At 67.4% G+C, this 16,258-nt stretch overlaps 1 protein-coding gene across 3 annotated transcripts in view; it reads left to right on the top strand.

Annotated features, from left to right (window-relative positions):
- The window catches only part of BRF1 (BRF1 general transcription factor IIIB subunit), a 45,094-nt gene extending 35,581 nt beyond the window's left edge, over window positions 1-9,513 (top strand). For 2 of the 3 annotated variants that reach the window (XM_080807649.1, XM_080807651.1), the window contains 8 exons: window positions 2,040-2,309; window positions 3,588-3,649; window positions 3,977-4,058; window positions 4,132-4,187; window positions 5,098-5,354; window positions 6,813-6,864; window positions 7,292-7,460; window positions 7,844-9,513. In XM_080807649.1, coding sequence (XP_080663775.1) covers window positions 2,040-2,309; window positions 3,588-3,649; window positions 3,977-4,058; window positions 4,132-4,187; window positions 5,098-5,354; window positions 6,813-6,864; window positions 7,292-7,460; window positions 7,844-7,881 — 986 coding nt within the window. In that variant the 3' untranslated portion in view covers window positions 7,882-9,513. The remainder of the gene's footprint in view (window positions 1-2,039; window positions 2,310-3,587; window positions 3,650-3,976; window positions 4,059-4,131; window positions 4,188-5,097; window positions 5,355-6,812; window positions 6,865-7,291; window positions 7,461-7,843) is intronic. The other variant, XM_080807650.1, reaches the window with a different exon arrangement.
- Window positions 9,514-16,258: the final 6,745 nt, after the last annotated feature.

Genomic DNA, 16,258 nt, shown 5'->3' with positions numbered 1-16,258 from the left:
CCTGTCCCCACACGTGGGGTGTCACTGGTGCTGTGCCCCTTGTGGTCTTCTGTGGTTGGGGACACCCACGAGCCCCTGCATCCCCCAGGGCATTGCCAGCTCTTCTGGTCCTCACTCTGCCCGGTGACCCCTTGAGGACGGAGGTGGCCAGTGTCTGCTTGCCCGTGTGGTGACTGCCGTGCTCTGACATGGGGGTGTGTGTGCAGCGTGTGACTCTGTGGTGCCCCAGCCGGAAACTTTTCTCTTCTAGCAGTCGGAGCCCGTTCGCGGTGCGCCTATGACTCAGGGGCGCTGTTCTCTGCACGTGGGGAGGCCTGGCTTTGCACCCGTGGTTTTCTTTCTGCCGTTTCCTGCACAGCACCTGTGTGCACTGCCCCAGCTGTGAGGAAGCCGGCCGGCGGTCTGCCACCAGCAGGCCACCCCACCTCCCGCTCCAGGCTCAGCTTCTCACACCTGTTCCGACGGGAACGTCGGGGGTGCTCTCCCTCTTCCCTGCTCCCCACGTCTGCTGACCTGGGCCTTTCCTATGTCATGGGGTGGCAGACGTTTCATTCTCTGTCTGGACTGAGCCCGAAGCTAGGTGGGGTCGTCCAGCGGTGATGGGACCCAGGAGGCCTGCGTGCCGCCCTCCTGCCCAGCTCCCAGGCTCCCTGCCCAGCCACCAGCTACCACGCAGTGCTGAAGGGACTGGCCAGGGCAGGCGACATTACAGGAGAGGCCTGGGGAAGGAAGGGAGCCCTGTAGCGGCGTGGGGGAGGCTGGTGCTTACATGGGGTGCAGTCGGGTTGTGGAGGTCCCGAGCAGGGGCCGAGGGATGACATGGTCTAACTCAGGCTGAAGGGGCCGGGGGCTGGGAGCAAGGAGGCCGGTGGGGAGGCCGGACTCTGCAGGTGCTACCGAGGCCCAGCCTGTGGGACGGGAGTGCGGACGGGTAGGGTGTACGGCCGTTGAGGCCTGGCCCTAGAGTGGGGGCACGGCAGGGTCCCGGGAAGGATCACAGCCCCACACAACTTTCCTGTGTACGAAGAACCAGACGGCTTTTTGCCCGCAGAGAAAGTTCACAAAGACGTGACGTGCCCGCGTGAGTCTCCGTGCTCACCGGGAGCTCTCACGTTGGAAAGCAGGGGGAGGCGTTCTGGGGCGAACGTCCTGAACGTTAATCGTTGTGTTGGGCGACGTTCACAAATTTGGTTCGACAAAGCACAACGCGAAGATGCAGCCCCCTGGTGAGTCTCCGCCCCCGGAGTCAGTCGTGCTTTCTGGAGTTCTGTGTCCACGAGACGGCGCGGCACGTCCTGACTGCCCTCCGGCTGCTCCGTTCTGGCGGACAGCCCGGGTCGGTGTGCGCAGCCCCTGTCCGTGGCGCAGGAGAGGTGGCCGGTCGGGCACGTTCGGGGTGATTCTAGGTTTGGGTCGTTGCACACGTGCACACTGCTTCTACCCTCACCGAGCTGCGGGCTTGCTGGGTCGGCTGCAGGGCACGGGCCCGGGTCTTGGAGAAGCTGCCCCGCCTTCTTCCCGCAGCCGCGCCGCGTGCCCACCGGGGGTGGGAGCTGCTTCCCAGCCAGGCAGGGGGTGATGGCGCCCTGGGGCCTTGCGCGCAGCCTTGGTGGGTCGTGTGTTCTCCTCGCCCGGAGCGCTGAGTGTTCCTGGTGTGCTGCGGACACGCGCTCACGGGACGGCAGAGCTCCCTAGTCTGCCGCGGTCCTGCCGGGGGCGTGTAGGGGGGGCTGTCAGTGTCCCACCCGGAAGTTTTGCCCGATGGGAAGCTGCAAACGTTTTCTGTCGTCGGTTCCTGAAGCGTTGGTGCTCTTAGCCGTCGCGTCTATTTTGAGCGACTTTGTGCAGCGTGAGGTGTGTAGGCCGAGGGCTCCCCAGGGGCACCCGGATGTGGGGCCGCCTCCCGGCGACGTGCGGCTCAGCCTCTTGATGCGGTGGAGCGAGTGCCTCCTGCAGCGGGACGGTCGTGTCTGCGGGCGCAGCGGTGGGGCGGTGCGGCTCCCGCCGGGTTCACGGGGTGTGTGACGCTGCGTCCGCAGGCTCCGTGGAGGACTCCACCTCCAGCTTGTTTGGCGAGGAGGACCCCGAGGACGAGGAGCTGGAGGCCGTCGCCAGCCACCTAAACGAGGACTTCTACCAGGAGCTGCTCAGCGCCGGCGTCTCCTCCAGCTCTGGGGAGGCAGAAGGCCCCGAGGGGGGCAGCCGACCCCCGGCCCTGGAGGCCCTGCTCGGCCCCCTGCCCACGGCGGCCAGCCTGGGCATCTCGGACTCCATCCGAGAGTGCATCTCCTCCCAGAGCCAGGAGCCCAGTGAGTGCCGGGGAGGCCCGGGGAGGGGTGGATGGGGCGACGGTGGGGTGGGGGCTGTGGCCGCGGGCTCTGGGTCCAGGTCACCCCGCCCCATCTGGGCGGGGAGAGGTGCCGCTGGATGTGGCCTCACGGAGGGCGGGCCGGGAGGTTGCTGCCAGTTCCCCCGTGCCAGGCGGAGTGGGCCGTCGTTGACCCCAGGGTGTGAGGACACCCTGCATACCAGCAGGGCTTGCCGCTGCCCCCAGACTCCTCCTGCGCCAGCCCCCTGCCTCAGGGCTGGGCCGGAGCCGTGTGCTTGGTTGGGTGGTGGCTGCAGGGTCCTTGCTGCCTGTCCCTCTGCGTCTGTCTGAGCTGCAGGCAAGCGCTGCCTGTGGGCACAGTCCCGTGCGTGGGCAGCCTCCCCCGCGGGGCTCCGGCGCCGCAGCGGGGGCCTGAGCAGGAGGAAGGCCGGTTTGCTTCTGCCGCGTTCTGCTGCTCACAGCAGGTTGTGGCCCTGTGCCGGGATCGGCTCCCCCAGGTACTCCCGGCTGCAGACAGGCCCTGCCTTGCCCCTGGGCACCCAAGGCTTGGCCCCTGTGTGCCGGGGCCCCCCCAAGGGTGCTCTGTACAGACGTGTATCACACACCTGCCCTGACAGTGGGATGGACCGTTGTACAGGACCTGTGCAAAGGCCCTGGGGCCGGGAGAGACCATTCTGCAGGAGCTGAGGGAGTCAGGCAGGGCATGGAGGGTAGGAGCAGTGTGGGAATACTGGGGGGGGCCCCTGCCTAGGGCCTGAGTGCAGAGCTGCAGCATGGGGGGTGCTGGGCTGCTCGGTGTGGGCGGGCCGCCTGGTGGTCAGAGGCTGTGTCAACTGCTGGGCTTTGCGGCTTGTGCTTTTGACGCGGGGATGGGGGGTTGGCCAGCAGGGTTTGGGGATGTCCCGAGTACATCACTGAGGACTGGCTGAGGGCCCGTCTCTTGGACCGGTGAGCAGAGAGGCAGACGAGCCACGCTCCCGCGCCGAAGGTGCCTGTGTCGTAGGGAGCCTCCAGGTCTGCTGGGGCTAGTGTAGTAGTGTCCTTTCTGCACACAGCCCTGGGCTGTGAGCCACGCACTGGCACACAGAGGGGTCTGGGCTTGCCAGCGACAAGGGGGCTGCCGTCAGCCCTTGGCCAGAGCTGAGGTCCCAGAGGAGGCGGCTCCTATCCTGGAAGGGGTCCTGAGACCGCCCCGGGGACGTCTGCACCTGCTCAGCAGAACCTGATGCAAACGCTGTGGCGCTGTGCTTCCCTGTAGCGGGTGCACGTGGGGACGGCGAACTGGACCTCAGCGGCATCGACGACTTGGAGATTGACAGGGTGAGCTCCACTGAACTCTGCACGGTCAGGGCCCCACGCCGCCGTCCCACAGGCCCTCCTGTGAGTGGGGCATCCCCCTCGCGGCCACATGGCCCCTGGAACCCATGTCCGCCCACTCTGGCCGGCCCCACTCTTGTGCCCGCGGGCCTGTGTGTGGACCCGGCCCCCGCTCTCAGCCTCGGCAGGGGTTGGGGAGGACAGGCGTCGCTGACTGGCTCCCAGTAAGGAGCCTGTGGCCCGCGGGTCAGAGGCCCGCCCTTGACCGGCTCGTCCGCGGGTAAGCGTGTTGGCAGCCGAGACCTGAGTGTGGCGCTCTGCTCTGCCCAGTACATCCTGAACGAGGCGGAAGCCCGTGTGAAGGCGGAGCTGTGGATGCGGGAGAACGCCGAGTACCTGCGGGAGCAGAGGGGTAAGCGCCTGCCCACCCGCCCGGGGGCCGGGGCCGTGGGGCCCCTGCTCATCCTGCCGTGGGGGCTTTTCAGAGAAGGAGGCGAGAATCGCGAAGGAGAAGGAGCTGGGGATCTACAAGGAGCACAAGGTGAGGCTCGTTCGGCTCGGGGAGACCCGCCTTGTCCCTCCCCAAGTCACAGAAGGACTCCCAGGGCGGCGGCTCCGGCCACCCGGTCCTGCACGGTCTGGCCTCCCCTCGGACAGATGCACCCTCAGCTTTGGGGAGGTCCTTAGGCTGAGTCGGGGCATCGGGACCCCCACTGAAGGCCCTGCTTCAGCTCTGGGATCCCCCCTCTGGGCCCTGGGAAAGCCTGCTTGTCGCGTGTGTCCTGCGGGTGGTCACAGAGACGTGGCTTGCTGCTTCTGTGTGGCCGGTCAGGGACTCTGGCCACAAGCGAGTGGTTGAGCCCCCGAGCAAGAAAGGCAGGAGCTAGGCATGCGCCCAGCGTGGCTCACTGGTCTGCTTGAGAACCTTTCCAGGGGGTGGCCCTGCAGCTTGGGGTCTGGGCTCGAGGCCCCTAGTAGCGTGGTCGGCAGGCTGGTGGGCCGGGAGGAGCCGGCAGGAGGCACAGCTGAGGCTCCTGTAGGTGGCACACACCCAGAACGAGGTCTCTCCATGCTGGGTGGTCTGTCCAGAGCACGCACCTTCCTCTGCCTTGGGCAGGTGGCGACAGTGTCCAGCACAGCCTGTGGGCTGTGGGCAGCTCACAGTGCTTGCTGCGGGGGGCCCCTCCCAAGAGGCCTCACACCCTGAGCCCTGCCATCAGCTCCGCAGCTGAGGGATGGGGCTGGCCTCCCTCTTCTGAGAGGAGGAGGTCGGAGCCGTCCTTGGGGGGCCTGGGCCAGCACCCTGTACACCTGGGCTCCTGGGGGCGGGGCTCCCTTCAGATGCTGGCTGCCCTGCCCCTCCCCCTCGGGGCCCAGCTGGCAGGGCCCCCACCTCGCCCGAGGCACCTAGCAGGTCCCCAGGGGGCGGTAACTTCCCCATTTCCGTTGAGCCCAAGAAGTCTTGTAAGCGACGGGAGCCCATCCAGGCCAGCACAGCTGGGGAGGCCATCGAAAAGATGTTGGAGCAGAAGAAGATCTCCAGCAAGATCAACTACAGCGTGCTCCAGGACCTCAACAGCAAGGGCGGGGGCAGCCTGCGGGGGGGCGACGCGCAGCCCCAGGAGCGGGCTGGCGCCCGGAAGCTGTCTCGGAGGAAGACGCCCGCTGGCAGGAGCGGGGCTGACCCCGTGAGCAGCGTGGGGAAGAGGTACTGTGCTGGGCGCGGGCAGGAGGCCTGGGGGGGTGCATTCCCCACCTGGATGCTGGGAGCAGACGTCTGGGTCCCACGCTGCACCTGCGGCCCTGGCCGGCCCGTGTCTGTGTGGGGGGCGGGCGGCTGAGGAGGGCGTCCTACCCTGCAGGCTGGGTTGTCTCTGGGAGGGGCGAGCCAGCCTCTTTTCCTGGGAGGGTGTGGAGTGGGGAGAGTAGAGCCTCCCCGTTGGCCTCTCCTCCCGCTGTAGGGAGGACCCGGGCCGAGGACGGCCCAGGGGAGGCATCTCCCGCTGCGGCCACTCCCTGCCGTCCCCACACGCCGCTGCTGAAGCAGACCTCCCAGAACCCAGCAGCCTGGAGAGCCCCGGGGCAGTATGGTTCTAGGTCACTTTTTTTTTTTTTTTTCTAAAGATTTTATTTATTTATTTCATAGAGATCACAAGTAGGCAGAGAGGCAGGCAGAGAGAGAGGAGGAAGCAGGCTCCCCGCTGAGCAGAGAGCCCGATGCGGGGCTGGATCCCAGGACCCTGGGATCATGATCCGAGCGGAAGGCAGAGGCTTTAACCCACTGAGCCACCCAGACGCTCTTAGGTCACTTTTTAAAAAATCGTATCTTAGGGAGGCAGGGAGAGAGAGAGCACAGAAGTATGAGTGGGGGGAGAACAGAGGGGAAGGAGACAGGAGGGGCCTCAGGCCTAGCAGAGCACAGGGCTAATCCCTCAGCCCTGGGATCCCGACCTGAGCCAAAACCAAGAGTCGGACGCTCTACACATGGAGCCCCTGGTGCCCCCGATTTTAGGTCCTTACTCGTCAAATGACGAACGAGTATCACATCTGCCCCGGGCTGTCTGCCATCGACCCGGCATAGCATTTGAGCTAGAATTTGGCTTTGTTACCAACATTAAAAAGGAAGTTTTCACAGAAAAACCCTGATTTCCAGCTTCCGGCAACCGCCCCCGTCCCACCCCCACTCCCAGCGCTGTGCCGTGGCCCCTCGGGGGGGTGGTACTCAAGCTTATTATCACTTGGCCCATGGGGGTGGCGACGTGGGGCCCATTGTCCTGTCAGGAGGGGACAGGTGCGGTCACTCAACACACTTCTGTGTGGCACGTACATGGGGCGTGTGTGCACATAGGATACGCCCTAGCAGAGGGGGCACGGGGTGGGCGTGAGCCCCAGCAGAGGGGGCAGAACGCCGACTGGGCCGGGCCAGATGAGGAGCGTGAGGCCGGGGGGCTTCGCTGGGAGGAATGACATCAGGGTGAGTGCTGGGGAGGGGGTCCGGGTTCTGGGTGTGGGGTCTGGGGGAGCAGAGTTGGAGAGGGGCTGCCTCATCCTCAGTGGCACTCAGTGGCCAGTGCACTGCCAGAGACTCCGCCCCTCAGCAGGCCCCCTGGTGTCCCCCGACCCGTGGCTACAGCCTGGACTGAGGCCGCGCTGTGCTCTCTTTCAGGTTGAGGCCGATGGTATCCACCGCGCCGGCCAAGAGGGCAGCCGTGGGGGAGGTACGTTGTGCGGCCACGGCCCGGGACAGGGGCCTGGGGACTGTGTCTGTGAGCCACTGAGCATCAGCCCATGGCAGGGAGGGAGCGTGGGCTCTCCTGGCCCGTGCACAGCATTCCTGAGGCCCACGGGCGGCAGGGGTAGGGCCCTGGGAGTGGGCGGCAGGGAGTGGGCCTGAGCCCCAGCCACATGCTGTGGGGCTGGAACGCATCCTCTGGGCAAGGCCCGTCGCCTTGAAACGGAAGCCTCGTGGGTGCTCGTTCGCGTGGATGGGCTGGACGGAGGGGCCGCCTGGGAGCTGTGGGGGCTCCGAAGGCTGGGAAGCATCCAGGAGGCGGGATGGGCCAGCGGGCCCTGGGAGCCCAGGCTGGCGCTGTGATGCCCGTGCCCGGGGCAGGCGGCGTCCCAGAGCCTGAGCCCTGGTTGCAGACCCTGCTCCTGAGTTCGCCCACCCTGGGAGCCGAGCCCGTCAGGCCCGCAGCGGTGGTGGAGAGCGGGCCTGTGTCCTACCCCCCTGAGGAGGACCCCGACGAGGAGGACCCCGACGAGGAGGACGGGGAGCCCTGCGTCAGCGCCCTGCAGATGATGGGCAGCAACGGTGAGGGGACCCTGCAGGCTGGTTGGGGGCCGGCAGGCCCTGGGTGGGGGTGGGGGTGGGGGTTACTTCCTAGAAAAAGGCACGAATCCTCTGCTCCTGACTAGCCCTAAATTCAGATCTCTCAGCTTTGAACGAGACCTTCTCTCACTCTGGACAGAGGTTGGGACCAAGACGCAGATCGGTGCGTCCATGTGGGGAGCCCGAGTGCTGTGAAGGCCATGGGCTCCAGGCTGCAGGGGGGCTGCCTGGCCAGTGGGAGCCAGGCCCCAGGGCCTTGGGGAGGTGAAGACAGCACGGGAAGAGGGGGCCTGAGTCCCTCCAGGAGGGGCCGCCCAGGTGGGCCCCGCCCCAGGGTGTCCACGGCTGTCCTCTGTGCCCCACAGATTATGGCTGTGACGGCGAGGAAGACGATGGCTACTGAGCCGCAGCCCCGCAGCCCTCACCGCAGCTGCTCCGCACCTCCGTGGCACTTGCTGCCGGGACCCCGTCTGGAGCGCCGTGAGGGGCGTTTACCCGGCAAGGGGACTGGGCCGGTGTCTGCGCGTCTGGTCCGACGTGGGTCTTATGGCCCAGGAACCTTGGCAGGCGGCACCCTCCTGCCCCACAGGAGGACACTGAGGCATTTGGAGGCCCACTCTGGGAAGTGAGTGCGGGTCGGGGGGCTGTCCCTGCGGAGCTAGGTGCCTCGGCCCCCACCCGTCCCCGGGCTGAGAAGTGCTTCACCCAGCCCTACCGCCGCCGTGTCTCCAGCCGGACCTGGCCTCTCCTGCGCCGGGTGTGGCTCAGCCGCCGGTGACCTGAGTCAGCAGTGCTCTCCGCAGATGAGGGACCGTCGGGTGCCCAGCGGCCCTGGGGGTGTGCGGCCTGTGCGGCTGGCCTGACCCTGCCCCAAGCCGGAGTCAGGAGAGCGGAGTCTTGTTCGAGCTGGGGCCTGGCTCAGGGTCTGTAGAGGGATGGCAGACCGAGGGTCCTGGCCGCACCACTGCCCTCCCTCCAGCTAGGGGCCCAGCCCCGCCACTTGAAGGCCCAGGGACCACTCTGAGGGCTTCAGTGTGGACAACCCTGCTCTGGACATGGACAGGGAGGGAGGGCAGGAGCTCTTGTCCCTTGAGGCCCCGGCCTCGGCCCCCCTGACGGCAGCCAAGCCAGGCCATATCACCTCCCCAGGGCTCAGCCGTCTGTCCAGGCCGGAGTGTGGCCGAGTCTGCAGGCAGGGAATCTTGAGGTCCTTGGCTGCACCCGTCCTGGCCCTAGAGAGCTGGCGAGAGCTGTGCGTTGGTGGGACAGGAAGACCTGCCCGAGCGGACGCCCGCTGAGGCTGTGGCCTGTGCTTCCCTGCCGGGCTCCGTGGCCGGCCCTGGAGGAGGGAGGCCACAGCAGGGCGCCCAGCCCATGGGGGTGGGAGAGGCATATAGCAGGCCCCTGGCCCCGTTGTCAGAAGCACGGTGAGGACGTGGCTCGGGCCTCATCCGCACCCCCCTCACATCCACCCCCGTGAGAAGTGCCTGAGCCTGTGCGTGGCGTGGGCTGTCCCGGCCGGGGCCCCTCGTGGGAGGGAGGGCTGGGCCGCAGCGGCTCTTCAGGGAGTCCCGGGCACTGGCCGTCTGGCTCTGGGGTGTTCGCTGTGCCATGCAGGGACCGAGGGTGGTGGGCCCACAGGACCCCCGTGTGGAGGGGTAGCTGTGGCTTTGGAGGTGACCAGGTCGCCTTCTGGGACCCAGGGCCGCCGGTGCAGCACGGTGTACGTGGCAGGCTTCGAGACGGGGCTCAGTGCAGGGGAGCGCCTCCGCTGGGAGGCGGGGCCAGAGCAGGTTTCCGGGCAGAGGCTAGTGGGCAGAGGCTAGTGGGAGAGGCGGACCTGCAAAGCAGGGGAGGGAGGGGATCCCACGGGGCGTTGGCAGAGGGGAAGGGGATTTGAGAGAAGAGGCAGGCGCTCAGGGTGGCCGGCGGGGCCAAGGCCCGGAGGCGAGGGAACTTAATGGGGAGGAGGCCCGGGGAGGCTGGATGGGCAGGTGGGGCTCTTGGCACGTGAGGTCTGGGGGCAGATGGCAGCGAGCAGGAGTCTGGCTGAAGCAGGAAGGGTCTGGCTCCTGCATGGAGACGGCCAGGGAAGAAGGGCTGGTGGGAGGGACTGTCCCCGAGACGGTGCGGTGTGGAGGGTCATGTGGGTGGGAGGGCATGTGGGGTGTTCATGCTTGGGTGGCGGTCAAGGTGCTGGTCAGGGGTGAGGCCCAGGCTAGCAGCCGGTAGGGCCCCTCTGGGCTGTGGCCCGTACCCTGTGTGCCGGCCACCACGGCCACATGTGTGGGCTTGAGGGGGACCCGCAGGCCTGTCTGCGCCTGTCCCACATCTGCGGTTACGGGCTGCAGCGGCTGGGACAGGGCCTCAAGCCCCCACTTCACCCACTGACCTGTGTCCTTGCGGGGTGGGCGGCAGGAATGGGCACCCTAGAGGCTTGGAGAGCCTGGGCGCCCGGGCCAGGGAGAGGGCCAGGGCCTTTGGGAGCCCTCGGTCCAGGGTCCAAGGGTCAGCATCCCCGAGATGCTCCGAGGGCCAGGGGCCTGACTCAGGCCGGGTGCAGCCCCGAGGAGGAGCATCCGGCAGCGGCCGGAGCATGCATCACCCCCGCTGCGCGCCATTGCCTGCAGGTGAGGCCGCTTCCAGCCTGGGCCTGGGCCTTCCCTGCGGGCGGGGTGCGTGTGGACTGCCTGCCTGGCTTGGACGGCACCACGGGAGGCCGAAGGACACGGGCGCTGCATGGAGGGGACCTCCCTGGGCCGCATCGTGACAGCCACCCCCCTCCTGGGTGCTGGGGCCTGGCCGGCGACCACAGGCTCATCCTGGCAAGGGCACACGGCTTTCCACTACCTCACGGCAGAGCCAGGGGAGGTGGTGAGGAGGGTCTCAGAGCCCTGGACACTTGTCTGCGCTGACCATCTGAGGAGCCCATGTCCACCCACTAGCACGCACGGGCCCATCCCTGAGCCTGTGGAGCTGGAACCCGAGGCCAGCACACGAGCAAGGCTGGGGTCCCTGCGTGGGGGCCCCAGGCAGCGAGCAGGCACGTCCGGCCCCGTTGGCCAGCGGGTCCCCTCCCCAGTGTCGTGTAGGGAGGACTTGAGTGACGGTTGAACAGGATGGACGAACCAGCGCCAGCCTGGGCGGAGGGCAGCGCGCAAGGACACACCTGTCCCCGCGCAGCCGTGTGTGTTCCCACGTGTGCCACCCTCGTGCTTGTGTGTGCAGCTCCCTGCATGCACATGCATGTGTTCACACACATCTGTCTGCAGCCACCGGACCCCTCCTTACCGGTGCCAGGCCCCGGCAAGCAGGTGGGCTGCAGTGGGGGCTGTGGCCAGATGGGGCCTGCTCCCCAGAGAGGAGGGTCACCCAAGACCCAGGCTCGTGTCTGTGTGTAGCACCTGCTGGTCGCGCATCCTGCCCCGGGCGGTGGGGCCTATACCCTCCCATCCCCCGAGCCGTGGGGTTGGAACCACAGTTACCCTCTGACAGGGCTGCAGCGGGCGGGTGGGCCATGGCTCCTCCGAGGATGGGGCCAGGTCTGCAACTGCACCCGGCCCACCAGGGCACTGGCTAGTGCCTCCTCGGCCGTTCCGGGGTGTCCCAGGTAGGCAGTGGGGCCCGGAGGGCAGGGAGAGGTGAGCAGGAGGGAGATTGGGAGGAGTGCTCTCTGTGTCCGCCTCTCCAGAGCTGTCCCTGGTGAGTGACATCTGTCCAGTGGCTCCTAGAGGCCACTCTCCCACACCTGCCCGGCCTGCCGGCCACTGTCACCAGTAACCATGGGCACACCAGCCTGCTCATCCCCCAGCCTTGTGTGTACTGAGCCCACACAACCTGCCCCCCCAACAGGTGCCCTCTTCTGGCCCCATGGTGGCTTCCGGCTGGGTCAGGGCCCCGAGCAAGAGGCGGGACTGACGGCCGTCCATGGGTACCAGTGTCGCCCGAGAGCAGTGGGCTCTGGGGAGGAGGGGCAGGGGTTGGGCGTCCCCCAGGGACTGAGGTCCCAGGGCAGTGTCCGCTCTGTCTGGGGCTGCCTCCGATGCGTCCAGCTCAGGGAACCCAGCGGGAGCCCCATGGGGTCTGCTGGGGTGAGCACCTCCCCTTGGCAGTCCTGGAACTGGGCAGCAACACCTCTGTCTGCCGCCTGCTCCTCCCAGGGTCACAGTGTCCCCCTCCGTCCACCTCTGGGTGGCTGCAGCCCTGACAGACTGCGTGGTGGGGAGGCGCTGGCAGGTCCGAGGCGGGCGGTGTGGGGTTGCCGTTGCGGGTGCGGGTGCCTAGTCCTTTGTTGATGCAGCTGGGGCCTGGGAAGAGTGTCGGGCACCCAAGGCTGCGGACAGTCCTGCCGGGCTCTCAGGGACTTGAACTGCAGACCACACATGTAACCGCTAGGGGGACGGGGTGCCCAGCCATCTGTCCTGGCCCTGGGCACTTTCCTCAGCTTCCCTGCCCCCTGGCGGCCACTGGGCACCGTCGGGCGCCACCCTTGGGAACGCTGTATTCCCTGAATAATAAAGACTAGGAGCCTCAAAGTGGGTGTGCAGTCCTTGTCCACAACGTGTCAAGGCCACCAACACGTTGTGGGAGGGCCTGCCTGGCTGGGCTCCCACCACACACAGGCATCAAAGGCTCACCATCTCTCATACACTGGCCCTGTCCCCTTCCTGGGTCTGAGGACCCCCTTGCCCAGCAAGGCAGCAAAGACTGGCCCGGAGAAAAGGTGATCCGAGCCCCTAGCCCTGGGGCTTCACCGGGAGCCTAGGAATCTGCTGGGCCTCTTGGACCCTCCTCGCAGCCCCAGGCCTGCTGCCTCCCGGACCCTGACCGCCCCTGCATGTGCAACTGTGCCTAGTGCACAGTGTGCACCGTGTGCACTCAGCCTGCAGCCCACTGGACGCTGCACCCCAGCTGCCTGTGGCCCTAGACAGCCCCGGGTTGTGGACCCCTTCTTTCTGCCCCCATCCTGCAGTGGGGTGCCCCAGGACCAGCCAGGCTGGGGGGGTTGGGACACTGTGCTTGTCCTCCGTCCTGCAGGAGGACCGCTGGCCCTTCCTGCGGCCCCCCGCCCAGCTCCAGCACCAAGGGCCTGCCAACGCCCAGGCCCGATGCTGTCTTCAGCAGGACACACGCACACCCCACCTCCACCCGCAGCCTGGCCCCAGGGGGACGCCAGAGGGGCTGGTCCGCTCCTGGGGGGAGGGACTCTTGAGTTGCGGCTTCCAAGCTTTGCGTGTGGCTGGCCGATCAGTGCCTCTCTGCCTACGTGTCGAGAGGGTTGGCTGCTCCCTGGGGAGCCTTGGGCCCCAGCCAGGCTGGCAAGGGGTAGGGGCCAAGGGACAGGCTCCAGAGCTGCAGGCCCTTCAAAGGGTCGTGGGCGGTGGCAGCGGCGTGGGGCTCTATGGCTTTCCTGCCCGCAGAGGAACCGGGCTCAGAAAGCCATTGTCCCCATACAATGGACCCGGCTGGGACCTGTGAGGGCAGGGGCTTCAGATTGGTGGAACCTGACCTTGACCCTGATCTACCACAGATAGTCCTCAGTCCTCAGCGCTCTCTCATGGCCACTGCGGCCAGCCCTGGCCAGGAAAGTGGACAGCTGCTCCCATCCGAGGGCTAGGGCACCAGGGAAGGGGTGATGGGTGGTGAGCACCCGTGGAGCAACCCGGCGGGGGCGGGGGGGTGCTGTGCAGGAGGCACCCATCGGCCCTGGTCAGCTCATGGGTGGGCAGGGAGGGACAAGTCCCCTTCCACCGCAGGGAATAAACTGCTGAGGCCATGGGGACTCAGCCACTGCCCAGGAGGCCGAAGCTGGACGGAGAGCATGCCTGCTCTGCTGGGTCGTGTGGGGGTTGCCCTTTCCTGGGCTGGGGGGGGCGGGATTCACACCAGCCTGAGTCATTGGCTGCCCCCTGCCCCCAGCTTCAGAGGTCACAGTGAGTAAGGACATTGTCTGCCAGGTAGCAGCCTGGTGGGGCCTGGGAAAACAGCTGCCTGGCCCGTCACGGGGGGCTGGCCTGCTGGCCCCGGCACTGCCTTCAGCAGGGACCCGGAGCTGAGCAGGCTGCTGGCGTACTGTGGCTTGGCCAGGAGGCCGTGGGGCATGAGGCTGGTGTCCCAGTGGGGCCTGATGGCAGGTGGTCGCGGGTCCTGGCAGACGGCGCTGCGCCCAGAGCTGGGGCCGGGATCAGCACTTGTGCACGTGGGCACCACGCTCAGGTGCGCACAGAGACAGGTGTGTGTCGTGTCAGTGAGGGGAAACTGTCTCTGAGCCCCCCCCCGCCCCCCCAGCCTGCACTGATCTCCCCGAGCCCTGGCCACCTCTGGGCTCCCTTCCCCCACAGAAGCTTCTCACCGGGAGAGTGTTTGCTCCAGCCACACCCAGCCCTGGAGAACACAGACCTCCCGCCATCGGGTCACAGATGAGTTCGTTCAGCCACTGTTGGCCAAAGCCTCGCAGCCAAGCTTTTATTGGCGTTGGCCGTGGGGACCTGGCAGGGAGGGACCGGCCTCTGTGCCGTCGGGAAATCCAGGGGCGGGGGGGGGCTGCTGCTGAGAACAGGTGTGCGGCCAACTGGAGCACTGGATGGATGGGGAGCCCGGGCGGGGTCTGAGCAGGTGGGCCTGGGGGGGGGGTGGGGGGAGCAGGTTTGGGGATCCAGAGAGTGTGTAGAGGGGCTGGCAGGGGAGTCTGAGAAAAGGGGTGGACACCTGGAGCCAGCTCCTCCGCCGTGGGCTGTGGCGTTCAAGGTCTCCTCAGTGCAGCCCCGGCCTGGCCCTGGGCAGGGCTGCTCTTCAACTGACCCCAGCCTGGGGATGGAGGGTTGGGGGGAGGCGCACGGTGGTCGCACGGCCACGACGCAGGGCTGGGAGGAACACGCAGGCACACAAGGCTCTCAGCCCCGCCGAGCTCCCCACCAAGCCCACCCTGCCCTGTGGGCTCCACACGCTCTGCGTGGGTCCGGGCCACGGGGTCCCAGCCAGCAGGCGGCACTGCAGGACAGTCGGGAAGCCCGGCCTTGCGGGTCTCGTGTGTGCGTGTGTGTCTGTGTCGGTCAGGGCCCTGCGGAGCCCCGCTCCTGGGAGGAAGGAGCCCACCCCGATGGCTGGCCCCTTTGCCATTTACCTTTGCGCCAGGCGGTCCCCTGATGTGGGCAGTGCGATCAGACCAAGACAACCACCCAGGCCCTCTCCACTCTCCCCTCAACTTCGCTTCCTGTGTCACCTGCGGTGTCCCCAGGCACCCTGGGTGAGGGGGTTCTTCAGGGGACAGCAGGCTCTGGGTCCCCACTGAGGGTCCAGTGTTTGTGGAAGAGGTGAGATGGGCGTAGGGACGTAGATGCTTCCTGGAGGAGGAGGGGTCCACACTGGGACCTGAAGGAAGAAAAGCTGGTGGCCACCTCCACAGTTGGTCACAGAAGAGGCAGGAGGGCTACCAACCTGGGGTCCTTGGTGACAGAGGACAAGGGAGGGGGGAGATTTGGTAAAAGCTTCTGAGGGTGGGAGGGGCCAGGGTCCCAGAGGATGGGGTGTCACGCTTCTTGCCGAATCGGTGGGAGGAGACTGTGCAGCCAGCAGGTGGGAGCAAGTGTGTGGCCGAAGAGGTGGGCGGAGGAGAGGATATACTGACCCAGGTGGGCCCAACAGCCCTGGCCGCTCACCCTACTGGCTTTGGGCAACTTGGGTTTGTGGGGAGGGCAGACAACCCTGGGGGTTGGGGTTGGGGGAGGGGAACCAACAAAGCATTTCCCAAGGACAGAGCCGGACCCTAAAACATGGGGAAGACGGTGGGTGGAGAGTGGTGGGAGGGCAAGCCTGGGGCTCCTGGGAACAGCCAGGTGCGGGCTTGGGTGAGAGTAGGGGGGCCCAGGCGGGGGAGGGGTGTGTGTATGGGCGGGTGGGGTGTCCCCAGGCCAGGCTCCCGGTGAGTCACTGCTGACCCGTCGTCCCGGCGCCGTGGGGGCCCAGGCTGGGCTGGCCGCAGGAAGCTGATAAAGGGCCAGAGTCAAAAGCCTCCAGGCCTCCCACTTCCTGCAGCCCCAGGCAGGGCGCGGTGCTGGGGGAGCCGGGGGACTGGCAGGCATCTCCCGATGCAGCCCCAAGTGTCCACGGCGTGGCCTGGATGGCGCACAAAACCACAGAAATTGTGACCTATGACGCCCAGCTGTGCCTGCGCAGGATGTAGTCAGGGTCGTCGTGGTGGGTGCAGGGAGGAGGGAGAGCTACAGGTCCGGGGCGTCAGAGCAGGGGCAGCGTGGAAGGGAGGCCCGCTCCGGGGGTGCGGAAGGGCACAGCCGGCGGGCCGCGGCGGGTGCATGTTTGCCTGACGGTCAGGCTGCATCCACCGGAGGTCAGGTGTGTGACCGCCTGCCCGGGCTGCCGAGGGGTCCCTGTTAACCCAGGTCACCTGGGAGTGGGGTGCTGGGGGAGGTAGGAGGGGCCGGAGGCTGCAGGGGTGGTAGGGCGCCTCAGAGCAGCACTCCCAGTGACCGCAGCTGCCCCGCAGCCCAGCACTTCTGCCACGCGCAGGGGCGACAGCCCTGTCGCCGGGGCGTCACCGGGAGCGAGAGGACCTCCCCTGACACCACCCCAGCGGGTGCTCCACCGCCGGGGCCTCAGGCCGGCGCCCCACCCCCACCGTCTCGCCGCCAGCCCAACCTCTGGGGCCTCGGCAGAGTCACCAGGCGCGCACCCTCCCTGCCAGGGGTGACCCCCGAGGCCACCTTCTCCAAAGCCCCCGCCACCACCGCGGAGACGCGTCCCCCGCAAGCCAGGCGACGGGC

The sequence above is a fragment of the Martes martes genome (genome assembly GCF_963455335.1).
Source record: "Martes martes genome assembly, chromosome: 7".
NCBI classification, from domain to species: Eukaryota; Metazoa; Chordata; class Mammalia; order Carnivora; family Mustelidae; genus Martes; species Martes martes.
Note: the sequence above shows the minus strand (reverse complement) of the source record. Positions and strands in the feature narration are given on the sequence as shown.